Raw genomic sequence first — 16,173 nt, 5'->3', positions numbered from 1 at the left:
TAAAATAATGACTTGGCAGAACAGAAATTGTTCTGCGATCTTAACAATTGCAGCGTTCCTCAGTTGTGGTCCATCAGCTGCATGGCTCTTTTATCTTTTAAAAAATGGGTTTTCCAGCTTTGCTGTTTGCTTGCTTTGCTTTGCTGATGTGCTCATCCTCTTCATGATTTAAAACAAAAGGAAAAAAGAACGAGAACAAGTCATAGAAGCCACTGATAATGCTCTTTTTCTTATACTTACCCTTCCCTGTCGTACTTGCACTGAGAGGAGCTTAAACCTTGGCAGAAGATAGGGAATGCCTTTAATGAAAATGAGACACTGGAGCTTATCAGCAGCTTATCATCTAATGCTTCTAGTCATCCTTCCAGGTTGTTGCTCACAACAAGTTACTTACACTGACGTGATCTAACCAACACTTCTTTAAATAAAGATATATATACTCTTCTTTTTCCTGCTGCTTCTCTTGGGGCACATTGCCTGTTCAGAGCTGCCACCACATCAATACAGGAGTAGGAAAATGACTGATTGCTCCCAACCCAGCCTGTGAGGGTGGTCTTCAAACAAATTCAGCAGCAGCAGAAGTGGAATCAGACTGGGTTAGACCTGGTTCACTGTGTTCCTACTTCACAAATGGGAATAGCTAAATTATGCACCCAACTTGCCGTATTTTCTACAGCTGACCAGTGGCAACTGGTTGAAAGGCAGGATGTCAGGTGGTCAATATGTGGCAACCACAAGGGACTTCTGTTGGCTGCCATGTCTTTTGCATGCAGTCTCCTCATGTGCGCAAGACAGACAGTACAAGGTAGTAAACTAAAGGCAGACCTATTTCAATGTGTAGTTATGATAGTAATTAAAAAATTTTGCATAAAACAAAGTCATTATCAGAAAGTCACTCACCTCTTTTGGACGTGATAAGTGGCCTTTTTCAAGCTTTGGGAGGCAGGCAGCTATATATACACTTGAAAGCTATTTCCTGGTTATGTCCCCAAGGAGAAGAGATCTGTTGGATACTGTGGAGTGGGCTGGTGTGAGCTGTGTGTAACACCTGCCTGCAAAGCACCAGGTCTGTGCTCAGGATGCTTTTTCTTCTCATTCCACCTACGTAATACTTATTTTTCTGTGAATAATGCCAAGTGACAGAGGCAGGAGAAGGATTTGGGAATGGGCGACCTGTTACCATTTCTGTTGTGACATTTTACATACCTCTTACCCTTCAAGCAAATGTTCTTGTTCCCTTCATCTGTGTGACTTTTGTGTAAATTGGAAACCTCATTAATTTTAAAAATGGGCAATGTTGATACACCACACTTCCACTGAAGTAACAGCTCTTGGTTAAACAGAGGTTTGCTCTGGTGAAGCGATGTTCCTGCTCTTCAAATACTGCAACACCATTCTGGGGATATCACACAGCTCAGAGGGCTTGTTTGTTGGTGCAGCATTTTTCACTATAGCTGCTTTTCCTACAGTGAGGAGAACTCAGGCAGTTCCTCCGAGATCCCGCACATTCCCAGCCTTTCTTCACTCGGTGTGCGTTGTCAGCCCGGCTGGCACACGCCCGAACCTGCGCGCAGGTGCACTGGGGGCACAGAGGAACGACTCATTTCTGTCTAACACTGGCTTGAAATCTCTTTTCTTCCAGATGTCCACACAGAAGCAGTTCAGGCAGCCCTTGCTAAACATAAAGAAAGGAAAATGGCAGTCCCCATGCCCTCAAAACGACGTTCATTGGTGGTGCAAACATCGATGGATGCCTACACACCTCCAGGTGAGTATCTCTCTGTATTTTTATGGGAATTTTAAAAATGGTTTTTTGTGTTGCTATGAACTACTAATCTGTCTGCATAGATAGTAATGGAAATGTCATTTGACGCACACTGAGCATAATTCTGAGGTATTTTTGAAGAGGAGAAGGTGAACTGAATGGTAGAAAAGTCAACAGGGGCAGTTCACATGACTACTTTGCCCATGGTGGTACCTTAGCTTGCACTGGTCCTTTTGGTCTTACAAGGACCTAACTATGGCCATCTTGTCATACTTCATGATAGTCAAAATTCCTATCAAGTTTCTGATTTATTGCCTAATACTATAATGTAACAACTTCACAATTAGTTGTACCATTCCTTTTCAAGTTTATCTTCTCTTTTATCTACTAGACTGAAAATACCCCATATCTCATGCATTCCCATACTCACTGAATCCAGCTGGAACTCCCATTTCAGTGAGGAGTGGACCTTGTACAATTGCAAGAGTGTTTCACAGACTTTTTGGAGTGAGCTTGGGAAAGTATTTTGTATATTCTGTATTGTTAATACATAGCTGGAGATCTTCAGAAGGTTCTATGTTTAACATTATAAAGGAAGACTTTTATTATCCTTATTTTTTTGTACAATAATATACAGATCATGACCTTAGAACAGGGAAGTTCTCTCAGTGTGTAGTTAGCAACTGACTTAGTTTCAGGGCTTTCAGGATTTTCTGATTAAGTTTGCCCACCTTCCTGAGATTTTCTTAATGGTACTTTCTTTAGATTTGGAATATGAACATGCCTTATTTGTATTAAGAAAACCCCAAAGCACTGCAAGTTAACAGTCTGTTTTTAATTACTAGATACTTCTTCTGGTTCAGAAGATGAAGGCTCCGTACAGGGCGACTCCCAGGGAACTCCCACCTCAAGTCAGGGGAGTATAAACATGGAACACTGGATCAGTCAAGCGATCCATGGCTCTACCACATCAACCACTTCCTCCTCCTCGACACAAAGTGGAGGCAGTGGTGCTGCACACAGACTAGCTGATGTTATGGCTCAAACACATATAGGTTAGTATACAGACATGTTGAGTATGTCCATGGCATGAATTTTGACTCTCACATTCAGATGATGTTGCTAAATGAAGTCTTAAAAAAGTCTTTTCTGTACTGCTTTTTTGCTTTTTTCTATTTACATATGTTATGTAGGGAGATAGTCTTATGTTCCTATTTGAGGAGGGGAAAAAAAATAACAGTTTAGATTTGGGGGTAAACTTATGTTGTGGCAAACGGGGTCTAGCTATTGTCTCCCAAACATCTTAAAATGTACAGTTGGATGACTTCCATTACTTAGCACTATAAAGGTCTCTGTTGGATTCATCAGTAAGGAAAATCAGTGCATGCATCATTAGGGATTGCTTGCATATGAGTTTCCCCCACTGCTGGACCACTTTCATTACATAGCTTGAGTAATTTTTGATAATTCTGATAACAGTAGTCCACTTAAACATATTTTTGCTGCCCTTAATTGAATCTAGAATACTTGAACTGGGATATCTAGCTATTATACTCTGTGGGAGAGACCATTATATACCTTCAGAGAAGGGAGCTGTTATTATTAGTAGCTTGTTAATATCCTTTGAAAGATCCTAGGAAGTCAAAGCTTTCTTTCCTTTAGGGCGAAGCTGCACAGACATTATTTCTGAATATTTTGCCATTGACATTAGTTTTCATTAATATGAGGCAGCTATTTGATTAGATATATCGAAAGCAAGGCTTGTTTTCTTCACTCCTCAGTTGTTCATCATGCAGAGTGTCTGCTTTGGTATGTTCTTGATGGAGTGTCTCACTGCAAATCTGTTGGAGTCTATGTTGGAACAGATAATACAGTCTCACTACTGTTCTACTACACATACGAATTCACTTTTGTGTGACTGTTCCTCAACTGATCATTCCTTTTCAAGTATATGTAATGAGATACATGAAGTCACCTTAAACGTTCCTGATTTTATGTGCTGGAAGAGTAGTTTGTATCCATTTGTTTTTAGCTTGATATAGCTTGATATAGCTTGATATAACACCTGTATTTTCAGTAATCCTCTCACCATGGTCTGGAACTGCTGAATTGCAGTCAGGGAAGAACTTGTATTGGATTCGTAAATTCATGCTAAATGAATAGCTTAGAACCTTGTTTTAGAAATGCATACACTTTGGAACACATTAATCATTGCATTTGATTATTTTCTGTGACTTCATCTTGAAATGCTAGAGGAAATTATAGCATAGAGAATTAAATTTACCCAGACTCTGAAAGGTTGTATTACTCACACACCAAATCTTAATGTGTCTTTAAATATAGCTTCTTCATAATGTGACATTTCAGTAATTTTAAATCTGACACAGTAAGTCTTCTTTTATAATCACTGAGTTTGTGGTAAATAATACAGCATTTATAGAGCTAAATTAAGATGACAATATTCTGCAGAAGAGAATATATACTATTATATTTGTTGACTAAAAAGATCTTGCCTTTGAAGGAAGCAGTTGAGCTTAACAGTTGAGCTTACCTCAGTATATGCAGGTTTTCATTTGTTCTGACAATAAGATGCCTTAAATTACATCTCTAGCTGGATAGCAGTTGTGATATAGTATTGAAAAGGTCAGTTGGATACAAAATACGAGTGGTATCTGCTAACAGATTGAGACTGATCTTATGGTTTCTGTCACTCATTGTTGCTAAGATCGCTGAAAATGTAAGAGAAGCTACACAGTTGATAACTATAAGATGAATTTCTTCATGGGTGAGCTGCATTCTGTGAGAATTTGAAATTAAAGTGTTCTTTTGTTTCTTTCCAATTCGAGGAGGTGGATTTTGCATTTAAATGTATTCTAGGAGGTAATAGACTTGAAGTATTCCCACAGATAGCCTTGCTTTTTCAGAGGCAGTGGGCCAGTGATGATAGATGAATAATCCTCTTTGGTAGGAGAGAATATAAGAGAGAAGAGTAATCCTGTTCCTTGAAGCTCCTTGACTACTGGAAACAGTTTGTTCTTGATCACAAAGAACATATGTTACCATGGCTTGATGTTTCTTTGGTGCAGGGAGTTGTTCTCCAGAGACAGACCAGCCTGCAAGACAGAAATCAGCTGTAAATATGTAAGGACATACTGCCATACTCTGAAGATGACAATTCTGATAAATACAAATTGAGGGTGCAACAGGAAAGACCTTTAATGATAACCAAAAAACCCCCTCCATTCTGATATTCACTAGGATGTGACCTCCAGAATGTATCACAAAATCAAAGGGAGATTTTTTCCAGTTTAAGTACACTAATACAGTCTTGAGGAGGGATTTGATAAAAGGCTTTGGCTATAATATAATCAGAGTTCAGCTTTGTGGATCATTTTGATAATTTGCATAAGCTATTATATACTTTTAATGTTATACTGTTTATTCGATTTGACTGCTGCTGCTGCTCTGTTGTGGCCAAAATTCTGATTTGGGATAGATATCATTTTAATATTTATTTTCAGCTTTAAGATGCTCAGGTGTCTGCATTAAGCTACATGGAGAATCTTTAGTTTGGCATATGTATCACCGTTGTGTTCAGTAATTCTTGAATTTAGAGATTAAACCAGTGAAATCTGTAAAAGATACCTAGTGTTCTGACCCTTCTTTGGGTCAGTACTGTATATATTTCTAAGATCTTTTAAGTTTTCATTTGTTGGTATTACCTGGTTTGGATTTCTATGTATATAAAAATCAGAGAAGGTCTATCTCAAAGCTCACGAAGTTCATGTGGTGAAAATTACACAGTGCTTGCCTATGACTGTAAATCTATTTAAAGTTAATCATCTCACTACAAAATTTTGATCCTGCAGGTGCATTTAATGTTTCTTTTATGTACTTCAAATATGTTTCTGTTTGAAAATCGAAGGCCTCTATCCTCATTAAAGGCTACATAGACTTCTAACATATAATACAGGAGACTAGTTTACAATACCATCTGTCACCTGGACATCACTACAAGAGAAACCCAGCTAATGGAAAAAGCCAGATCTCTGGCTCTGGACTTTCCTGCCCTAACAACCAGGAGACCCAGCTTATTTGGGAGGAAAAGCTGCATTTTCTTCAAGTTAGTATTGCAGGGATGCTTCTCGAGTTCCTGGAGAGTTTTCGAATACATGGTACCTGTGTGAACTTCCAAACTTCCACTGGAAGTATTCCTCCACTTCTTTGTTTCTCCTCAGATGTGAGGCTTTATCAATGCACATGCTCTGTCCCTACATGAATGTGCTCTGGTTTGCTTTGGGTCTTCCTGATTTTCATGAAATGGGGTAAATGATGTCACTCCAGTGGCAGAAATGAAGAGAACCTTAACTGGAAACAGCTGTTTTCTCTGTGATCTTCTAATGCAGGAATATTGGAAGAGATGGGAAGAGGAGGTGATGCAAATATGTGTGTTTGATGGAGGAAATGCTTTGAAGTCATGCAGCTGTCACAGTTTCTACTTTTTAGTGAACAGATGTGTCAGGATCATAATTCTTAACTAAACCTCAAACAATGCTTCAAGTTACCTGACATAAGACCAAGCAACTCTATACAGATTGTGTCCATGGTTGAAGCCTGGATTGACTCCTCTATACAAAAAAAGGCTACATTTCACATAACATAGCAATTATCTTTTTCTTTAGATGTCATTCAGACCAAATTCTTGTCTGTATGATTTTCATTTCTCCAAGCCTGACTCTGAGACATGAACCGACCAAGGATTTGTAAATCTAATGGATGAAACTTAGAGCTGTAGATATTGCAATGATAAGACATCTGTTAAACAGATACTATAAAGGAACATTGCAAGACAAACCTTAATATTCTTCTTCTGCAGGATAAAAGTTCTTAATGGAAATGTAAACAGCAGATGGGCAGCCAAGGCACTAGAACTCCACTCTTTGGCTGGCCAGTGGTGGCAACCTTGGGAAGAGAGTTTCCTTTAGCTGATTTCAAGTACCAGTGATGCTTGTTCAAAAGGAAACTTCTACAAAAGAGCAGAACTCTTCTTATGTTCTTTCACCCTACTCGACACCATGTGTGAGGAAGAAAAATTTGGTTTCAAGAGCATCTGTACTCTGTGATGCTTGGATCATGTGTCTTCTGATAATTTAATCTCAGTGCTGAAACCTGGAGATACTTGAACTCCAATTCAGTTGGCCTTGTGAAGTCTGAAAGATGGAAATACTTCATGGGAAAGATGTAAACAATTATAGCTAACTTTAAAAATACTTTCTCATGTTACTAATAGCTGACTAAGGGCAATTATTTTCTTAGTCATGATCTCCTGTGTGCATAGCAAAGCTGCATTATAAGTAAGGATAAAAAGATAAACATCAGCTTTTTTTAATTGACTTAGTTATTTAGTAATTTAATCATGATATATAAAAATCTCTTACCACTTAGTAAGACAGAGTAAAAATTGTGCTGAGTCTAAAATAGTTGATAATGACATCTAAAAGACATTATTCAAAATGTCTTTTAAAAGACGACATTATTCAAACAATTATCAGCATAAGCTTCATTATTCAAACTATTATACTTCAGTTGGTCACTTATAGCACAATATAAGTGTTTCGGTAAAGTTATAAAAGTGAGTGTGATAAAAAGCAAAAGCTTCAACTGGACATTTGTAGAATGCAAGATGTTTTTGAGTTGCATGGTAAAAGCCATCTTGTGTTTTCCTCAACCAGATAGTATGATTGGGTGATAATGTTCATGAATATAAATATTAACTAACGACTACAGACATTAATATAATATCCTAATTTTTCATGATGGTTGTCTGTCAAATACTACCTCGAAATGAGGTGTATGCAAGATGAGCATCTATTATAGCATCTTTTTACTGTATGTGTAGCAAAAAACTTAGTTTTCTGTATTGATGGTGCATAAATTTGGGATTGAATGCACAGGAATTACAGTGATCCAAAGTTCATGATTCATGAAAATGCTTTATAATTACATTTGACATTAAATTTACTGTAGAAGTTGGTGTTGTAATACTTATGGTACCATAATGCTTAAAGGACAGGTTTAATAAAAAGCAAGTCTTGAAAATACTATTGGAACAAGATGATGTTTTTCCAGAATTTTTGCATTTTTAAAGACTCTTACCCTATTGTAAGATGGATCACATTTCTATTTACTTCAGCAGCAGCAGAATAAAGACCTGCCTTCTTTTGTAACTCAGAGGCTGCTTGGGATCATTTGTGTCAATTGAAAGAGAAGTTGTTATTTGCTCATGGTGTTTATCTCCATCTAATCCAATGCTGATAAAAACCTAGAAAAAATTTATGAGAAAACTCATAAAAATAATACAAATTCATAGATAATACAGACTCAGACTTGAAAAGATGGGAAAACAAACTGTGGTAGCATGCTGAGTTATCAGGCTACGAAAGAGAAAGATTAGCTCTGTGGAATTGTTTAGCAGTGCTGGCATGAGTCAGACCAGATCACATTTGCCTTCTGGAAGGCAAGGCTTTGTTATGCGGAAGAATTGAAATATCTTTGTCTAAAAATAGTAGACAAGCAAGTGTCCAGGCAGAATGCAAAGTTCATGTTTCTTTACATTTTATTTCTTTCCTCTGGATTCCAACCCTGCTATGATTGATTTTTTTCCTTTCTTAACTCGAAATACAGAGGTTATAAAAGTGATATGCACTGACACTTGCAAGTGATTGACAACATGCTGTGTTCTTTTTATTTAGAAAAACCAACACAGTGATCCTTCTGAAGCGTATTTGTCTGAGTCTTTTCTATTTGCAGATGTCCACAAGCTTTAATTCAGTGTAAAATCAGATGTCACTGGAGAGCCTACAAACTAATTGTATAATTTTTTTAACCTATCGCTTATGTGATTGCAGATATATAGCCCTTTTTTAATCAGTGGAAACTTTATTTATTAAAATCATGCTATACATTATATATAGTTTTGAATTTATGTGTGTGTGTATATATATGTATATGGTTCTGTACAATCATGTTATGTATTAACTTTAATGCCTGTTCAGATGTTGGAAAAAAGAAATCAAATTATATCCTCTCCTCTGCCCTTTGTTTTTCTGCCCTTTAACACTAGAGGCACATGGTTAAACCTTTTAACTTACTTTTCACAGAAAATCATTCTGCCCCTCCAGATGTTACCACTTACACCTCAGAACACTCAATACAAGTAGAAAGACCACAAGGATCAACGGCACGGGTGGCACCAAAGTATGGAAACGCTGAACTTATGGAGACTGGGGATGGTATGTCACAAAGAAAAACTGGATTTTTTTAGTATTGTAACCTTTTCAATGGTTACTGTATGCGTCTGCTCTTGGTTTTTGTTTGGTTTTTGTTTGTTTTTTTATCTGGGCACTTTTCACTTATAAACACATAAAAAGTTGCAGCACCTTTACAGTCCTAAAATAAACTAATATCAATGAAGACAACATAGAGAAATATTTCTTAATCGGCATAGCTGACTCCTTGTAGAAATTGTTTGGCAAAAGAAAACAGTGAATAAATTTGCTTTTATCCTGCTGTCTGGTTACAACTAGTCTGTTTTTTAAATGACAAAGAATGTGACATGCTAGGATTGCTACATCTTATAAAATGACATGCTTGAAGTTTTATTCTCTGAGGTGGTTTTTTTTTGAAAAACAGTTATTTGTAAACCCTTTCTTATTTACTGCTCCTCTTTTCTAAAACTTGCTAACCAGCATTTCAGCACAGCATGGAATTGTTGACCAAGTGTATCATCTGTAAACTTAGTATCTTCAGCTCTAAACACCACTTGGCAAAAGTTTTGTAACCAACCTTATGGAAGTGTAGGAAGTTGAAATTCCTGCAATGCAGTGACAGAAATCTATTAGTTCAGGAATAGATGACATAAACATTGCACTCGACTCTAGAAAAGGAAGGGGGAGGTGATTGATGGGACTGTATTATAAAAATGCCCCTTGCCCGATGCTCCTGTTCAGAACTATGTTTTTCCAAGTGCTGTGTGGGCAAGCACTCTCCCTTTGGAGATTGCTGGCTGGTGATTGACTGTAGGGATGTTCAGAGAATACAGGGTCATGCTAAAGTAATTAAAAGATGTGAACCATGTTTAAGATGGGTACCAGATAGATGTCCCCTACAGTGTAAAGAACAACCCAGAATAAGTGACGGGGCAGAGCTATGACCCACACTCCTCACTGAGCTACAGTCAAGTCAGACAATGTGAGTATGACCAGTGATCATGGGGAAGGCCAATACATGTCTTCTCACTGACCATTGCTGAGAGAGTCCTCTCAGGGTACTGACATTTGCTATAGAGACTTTTTTTCACTGTGCTTCTCTCCCTCAGTCTGTGTGCTGTTTCCCCTCTAATTTTGCAACCTCGCTCTGACATTGTTGTACTGTTTTTATTTAAATTAGGCTTCATTGTTCCTTTTTGCTTGTATGTTTTAATGTTAAATAAATACTTGAGTCACAGTGTGGCATGAAACTCTAAGCTGTGGTGGCCTTGCAATCCTAGACCACTTTCTTACCCCACTTAACGTCTGGTGGCGTTCAGCATAGCAGTCAACTGATGTCTCCATTGATCCCTGTCCTGCAGGAGTACCAGTGAGCAGCAGAGTGTCAGCAAAGATTCAGCAGCTGGTCAATACACTAAAACGGCCCAAACGACCACCATTACGAGAGTTCTTTGTAGATGACTTTGAGGAATTGTTAGAAGGTAAAATGACTGTTTTTCAAAAGGTTTGGGGATCTCTTATTAAAACTCTGTAAAATGTTTGTCTCCTGCATTGACTTTCTAGAAAGCCAATTAAGCCCTCCCTGTACTGGCAAGTACAAAAGCACTGGTATTCAGTGGAATTTGTTTGTAGTGAGCTTGGACTTAGTGCTGTTGAGTCGAAAGTCTCTCTAATTTGCTCAGGTCCTGGTTCTGCTTGCAAAGAAACGACAGAAGAGAGTGGAGGGAAGCTTTGCTTTGAGAACATTCAGCTGTGGGTTGCAGCCATTGCCTTTGAACACCAGTATGAGAAAAACTGTTAGTGAGGGAGCAATGTTAAATGTTTTAAACATCCTTTGTGTTACAGTGAAGCATCAAAAACCAAATTAAATGTAAGATTAGAAACAAGGATTAAGTCAATAAATGGATTTTTTTTAAAGAGGCCAGTGCTTTGAGAATTAAGATTTGCCGGGATGTGGAAATTTAAATAGTCTCCATAGAGTTTATAAGAAAGCATGTAGCAGAACATGACTTAAATCAATCTGTTACTTGTTAAAGTACACTTTTCCAGTAGTTTTGCAGTTCATCTCATTACTGCATTTTTCCCAGGAAAAAGTATTCTCCATCTCTCTTTAGGAATAAAGAAAGATTGATTATTTTGAAGATAAATATATGAATGCTGCCTCAGCAGTTTCTTTCCCTGCTTGTAGAGCTATTGTAAGGACAAGCACGTGCATTCCTGTTTAGTTGCTTGGCTTGTGTAAAAGTTAATTATTCTGTTATATTTCTCTGTTGCTTCTCAATACCTTCTAATATGTCACTGTTTTCAGAATATTTTGCGAAGGTAACTTATTCTCTTGATTACACAGGTGTACACAAGGTATAGAATTTACATGGTAACTATGTATCTTTTCATAATCATAAGTTCAACAGCCAGATCCAAACCAGCCAAAGCCAGAAGGAGCTCAGATGTTGGCTATGCGTGGGGAACAATTAGGTGTGGTTACAAATTGGCCTCCTTCTCTGGAAGCAGCTTTGCAGCGATGGGGGACCATCTCACCAAAAGCTCCTTGCCTAACCACTATGGATACTAATGGAAAACCACTGTATATTCTCACATATGGTGAGTGCTCTTCAAACTACCTGCCTTTTGTATGTTCTATATAGTGTCTGTGTACAGTAATTGCATAAATATACAGTGAAAAAAGACCCGTAATGATGCATCTGTTCAGTTTCTGAGTAGGGTAAGAGAGTTCTGAAGCTGTTGGTGTCTGAGTATGGGTAGCTGAGATGTTATAGCATGATTTATTTCACAACGAAGAAAAGAGCTGAGTAGATACACCCATGGAATAACAGATTATAAATGAAAACCACCTTTTAAACAGAAATTCATCCTGGGGCAGATTTTCCTGAAGATTAATGTCCAAATCCATTGCCCTTGGATATCGCCCAGGCTTTGTCCTGCAAAAGCAGAACCTGGTGTAGAAAATTCATCAGCTTCCTGAAGAAGTTAAAATAGGATTTTTTTCCATGTTCTACTGACACTGTAGTAAGCGTGATTTGAATTATTCCTCCTGATACGTAGTTGTACAGCTAGCAAATGTACCCCCTTGATATAAATTTGCCAGGATATATTTCAGTGTGATCTCTGGTATGTTGTAGTTCAGTGTTTACTGCCTGACAATCTATTGAAACCAAGAAAGGCCAAATAAAAATAAACATAAGGATGTCCTCGACAAGTAAGTCCCATATTGCTTCTAATTTTGTGATATTCAGGGGACATTTGGGAGACGTTCAAAGGAATTATCATGAATAACTGTCAGACTTTGAAGGCAAGTTGGAACATTTCCATAATCTATTGATATGGATATAAAAAATATTTTGCTTTTTTTATTTCTACCTTCTCAGGGACCTTGAGTTCTGAGCAGAGAATGTTGTTACATGCTGTGATATAGAGGTCTGTCTGTTTTGTTCAGTGCTGAACATTCCTTTCAATTCAGGAGTCAGACTCAGTGAAGGTCCCTGGCCAAAAAGATGTCTGCTGCAAGTTTGGCACTGAAAATAAAGGCTTTTAAAGCATAACAGAACCTTTGCAACTGAGGGTCATGCATGAAACATTTTCCCTTCAGGTGCCTTAGAGTTAAGAAGTTACTTAATTTAGGGGGCAAACATATGATTCACCATTGATGAATGTTTTTCTTCCTTAAGGACATTTTCTTGGAACTAGGGAAGAATTTTAAAGTTTGCGATTACATGTTTACAGAAGAGAAATTCATGTCATCTACTGAATGCCCTAAATAAATTGGACAGGAAAGGAAATTAAGATGTTACTGAGAATCAGACCATTCTTCTGAATTTGGGATTCTGTCCAGAGAGTCTGAGCATATGTCCTGCTTTGCCTGAGGCTGTAGGCTGAGCAAATCAACCTGAGGAACTCATCTGCTTGGCTCACAGAGCCACCTCTAGCCATCTCTGTCTTTAGATAGCTCTTTCCTCTTCTAAATTGTCTAAATCCTGAGACAAACAGCACTAAAATTCATATTTTCACACCTTTCATTTGGCAGCACTCTGAGATATGGTTTTACTGTTGCCTTTCAGTAGTTTTCTGAGGTCAGAAAAAAATTAGTTCTTTTTTTTTCCTTCTTTTTATAGATAAAAGAAATTACAAACCAAAACATTTCATAGATTTACTGAATTCTCTGCTAACTGCACTTCAAGCTGACGTCCTTTTTCACTGGCAATGTCCATTCACTATGCCATAGCAGTTTTCTTAAATGACAGGTGCTTTTGGAATGTCCTTAACATTACAGCCACCTGCCATTTTATTGGTGGCTTTATGTATGATTTTGCTGTTGCTAGTCCTCCTTCTATGTTTGCAATATTTTCTAGTGATCGCAGGCATGGCATTTTTTAAAGTTGAGCATTAAGAGACATTAAGCCTTGAACTCAGCAAAGCCACTCCTACTCATGAATTTTTATCCCTCTACATAGTTCCACTGGCCCCAGTAGTAATAAACTTTTGACAGATGAGCTTAATCATAATCCTACCACATGGTTTTAATGTGACACTGAATTTCCTCATGTGCATGCTGTGATCAGGTGACTAAAACTTTAAAATATCAACATTGAGGACATTTAGTAGCCTCTGATTTTGTACATCACAGTTAGATGTAGGTTTTTTGCCAATCTAAAGAAACACCATTACCAGGAATTTTCATATGTTTGACAAGTATTCAAGAGTTTTAAGAATAATTCTAATTTCCCAGAGTTTTGGTCTTTGACATGTTGTCAACATGGTCACTATGCACCTTCTCTTGAATATTTTACCTCTGTTTACTGTTTCTGCTTCAGTCTCTTCTCACATCTCTTGTCTTTATGGAAATCCTCTTCCTTTATCCTCCAACTTTCCAGTTAAGAGAAGGCTTTTGATCCCTACTTTTTCATACTCAGCATCTTCTCTAGTTTCTTGTCTGCATGGATGAATTGCAGCTTTGCCTGCTTATTCCAGACTTCTTTCCATCTTTTCAAGATGGATTCCAGGAGTGTCTCTGTAGCTGTCAGCTAGGTCATAGCCCATCTGAGTAGGAGTTCTAATTCCCTTAACACCAACATTTTAATCTCTTCTTTAGTGGATTGTTGCAGACGGTATTGCCTTCCCACCCATCTCTTGGGCTGTAACAACAGTATCATACACAATGCTGACATTATTTATTTTACTGTAATTCTGTGTCCAAACCTCACAGGTTATTTTAGGAGCAAGTCTTTTCAAATGCAGGCCTTTTGCCACATCTACATGGTGAAATCTCATCCCATCTGCCACTTTGGTCTTAGTTCTTAACATCAGACTCTCTCTGGCCCTGAAAAATATTGCATCTATCCAAGATGCCTTCCTGTTTGCCCTTGGTGACCTTGCATTCTGAAAAGGAGCTCTCTGAGAGTCCACAAAATTCTCCTCCAAAGCCTTCCTCACAACTCCTTTGCTGTCCTATCCAGAGACATCTGTGAGTGGTCAGACCAATGGCCAAGCTGTGATATGCCATGGCAGACAGTGATAGATTGGTGTTGTAAGACCACCTGGTGTGATTTTCTGGAATGAATTTCTCTACCTAATGGTAGCTGATGTGGATATATGTTAGTGTGACTTTAAATGGTGAGTGCTTTAGATTGTGAAGTGCTGCTGGGCCATAAGGGAAACTAGTTTAAAGAACTTACTCTTTCAGCTGTTCCTTAAAATCAGCTCTGCCTTCCCATTTCTCTGCAAGAATTCATCTAGTTTGTAATGCCTTGTATCTCCTATGTCTTTTTTAGAATGTGTTTTGAGCTCCTTGTCTTCATAGCGTGTCAGGACTGGTTTTGTCCATGTGTCTGAGGTTAGTGGAGATAGGAAAAATGTATAACTGCACTTGTAGACTTGATCTTTATTTTCAAGAAAGTGTTTGATGCGTTTTGCCTCAGTTCTTTAAGTTCTTCTCAGTGCCCCAGTTGTAATCTTTATTTAATGTACTCAAAACTCTTAAATTCTTTCTAGTGAATGAAACACTATGAATATTACTTATTTCTCAAATATTTTGTTCCTCTGGGAACTTGTTTAAGTGGAGAACATCTTAGTTAAGTTATTCTCAATCCCTTTATAAATCAAATCACTGAATATGCATAAATTGAAATGTCTGAGATATGGGAAGGAAATATGTCTTTATCAGGTTTTATGTGAATCTGAACTCTGACTAGAAACCTAATACATGCTTTGAAGAGAAGGAAGACAATTTCTGACTCAGACAAAGTTAATCAGAGTAGTCAGGCATCTGGTTTTGGTATTAATAATGAAGTGCTTAGTGATTTCTTAGAGGACAAGTGTGAATAAAGGACAATTAGATCCTATATAGTTCTTACGCTATCACAGTCACTTTTCTTACTTAAAATGATTATTCTAAAAAGAATCAGAAAGGCTGGGGAAAAAGTAAAAAGCTGAAAGTAATTTAGGAGTGAGCAAGTTTGGAGCTTTCTTATTGTAACCATTATTAAAAATAACAAAATGAGTACCAGTTAACTTTGATTTGAAGAATCTTCTTTCCTTTATCTAACACTTTCCATAATCAGATTTTTTAAAAAACATTTCCTGTAGCTCCAGCGTAGTGTTTCTTTCCCACATCAGAGGCCCACTGGAGACAGCAAGGCTAGCAAAAAAGAGCAGAGAAGACTCTCTGGACAGAGGATCATTTTTCCTTTATCCATTTGGATTCTATGGAGAAAGAAATGCTTGGAAAATGACTTTTTTTTTTCTCAAATGAATTGCCAATTTAAAAAATAACCTTAATGCAACTGTAAACATGTTGAGGCCAAAGTAATTCTGCCTCAGCAGGGGTGATGTCGCTTGTACTGGAGATATCCTGGCACGCCTGAAAGTTAACAACAGGTCAAAAATAGGCAGCCCCAAGCAATGCTGCACCTGCACCCCTCCCCATCCTTTCTGTGAGAATCTCCTAGACCAGGAATTTCACAATTAACAGAAGGACGGGGATGGATTTGAGACTCTTGTGATCAAGTAGCTACATAACCAGACTGTCCTTATCTCTGAAATTACTCAGTGCTCAGAGATATGGATAGTCATGGTTTAAATCTCTAGATAGATATCATTCTTAGGATTGTTTAATACTTTAAACCT

The 16,173-nt window shown here is 37.7% G+C and overlaps 1 protein-coding gene across 4 annotated transcripts in view; it reads left to right on the top strand.

The window, feature by feature from the left end:
• DIP2C (disco interacting protein 2 homolog C) overlaps positions 1-16,173 on the top strand; it is a 309,922-nt gene that overhangs the window by 195,572 nt on the left and 98,177 nt on the right. For all 4 annotated transcript variants that reach the window (XM_027720744.2, XM_027720743.2, XM_027720742.2 and 1 more), the window contains 5 exons: positions 1,643-1,768; positions 2,611-2,820; positions 8,926-9,057; positions 10,395-10,514; positions 11,437-11,634. In XM_027720744.2, coding sequence (XP_027576545.1) covers positions 1,643-1,768; positions 2,611-2,820; positions 8,926-9,057; positions 10,395-10,514; positions 11,437-11,634 — 786 coding nt within the window. The remainder of the gene's footprint in view (positions 1-1,642; positions 1,769-2,610; positions 2,821-8,925; positions 9,058-10,394; positions 10,515-11,436; positions 11,635-16,173) is intronic.

This window comes from Pipra filicauda, unplaced genomic scaffold (assembly GCF_003945595.2).
Source record: "Pipra filicauda isolate LSUMZ 115617 unplaced genomic scaffold, ASM394559v2 scaffold94_size2452230_pilon, whole genome shotgun sequence".
NCBI classification, from domain to species: Eukaryota; Metazoa; Chordata; class Aves; order Passeriformes; family Pipridae; genus Pipra; species Pipra filicauda.
Note: the sequence above shows the minus strand (reverse complement) of the source record. Positions and strands in the feature narration are given on the sequence as shown.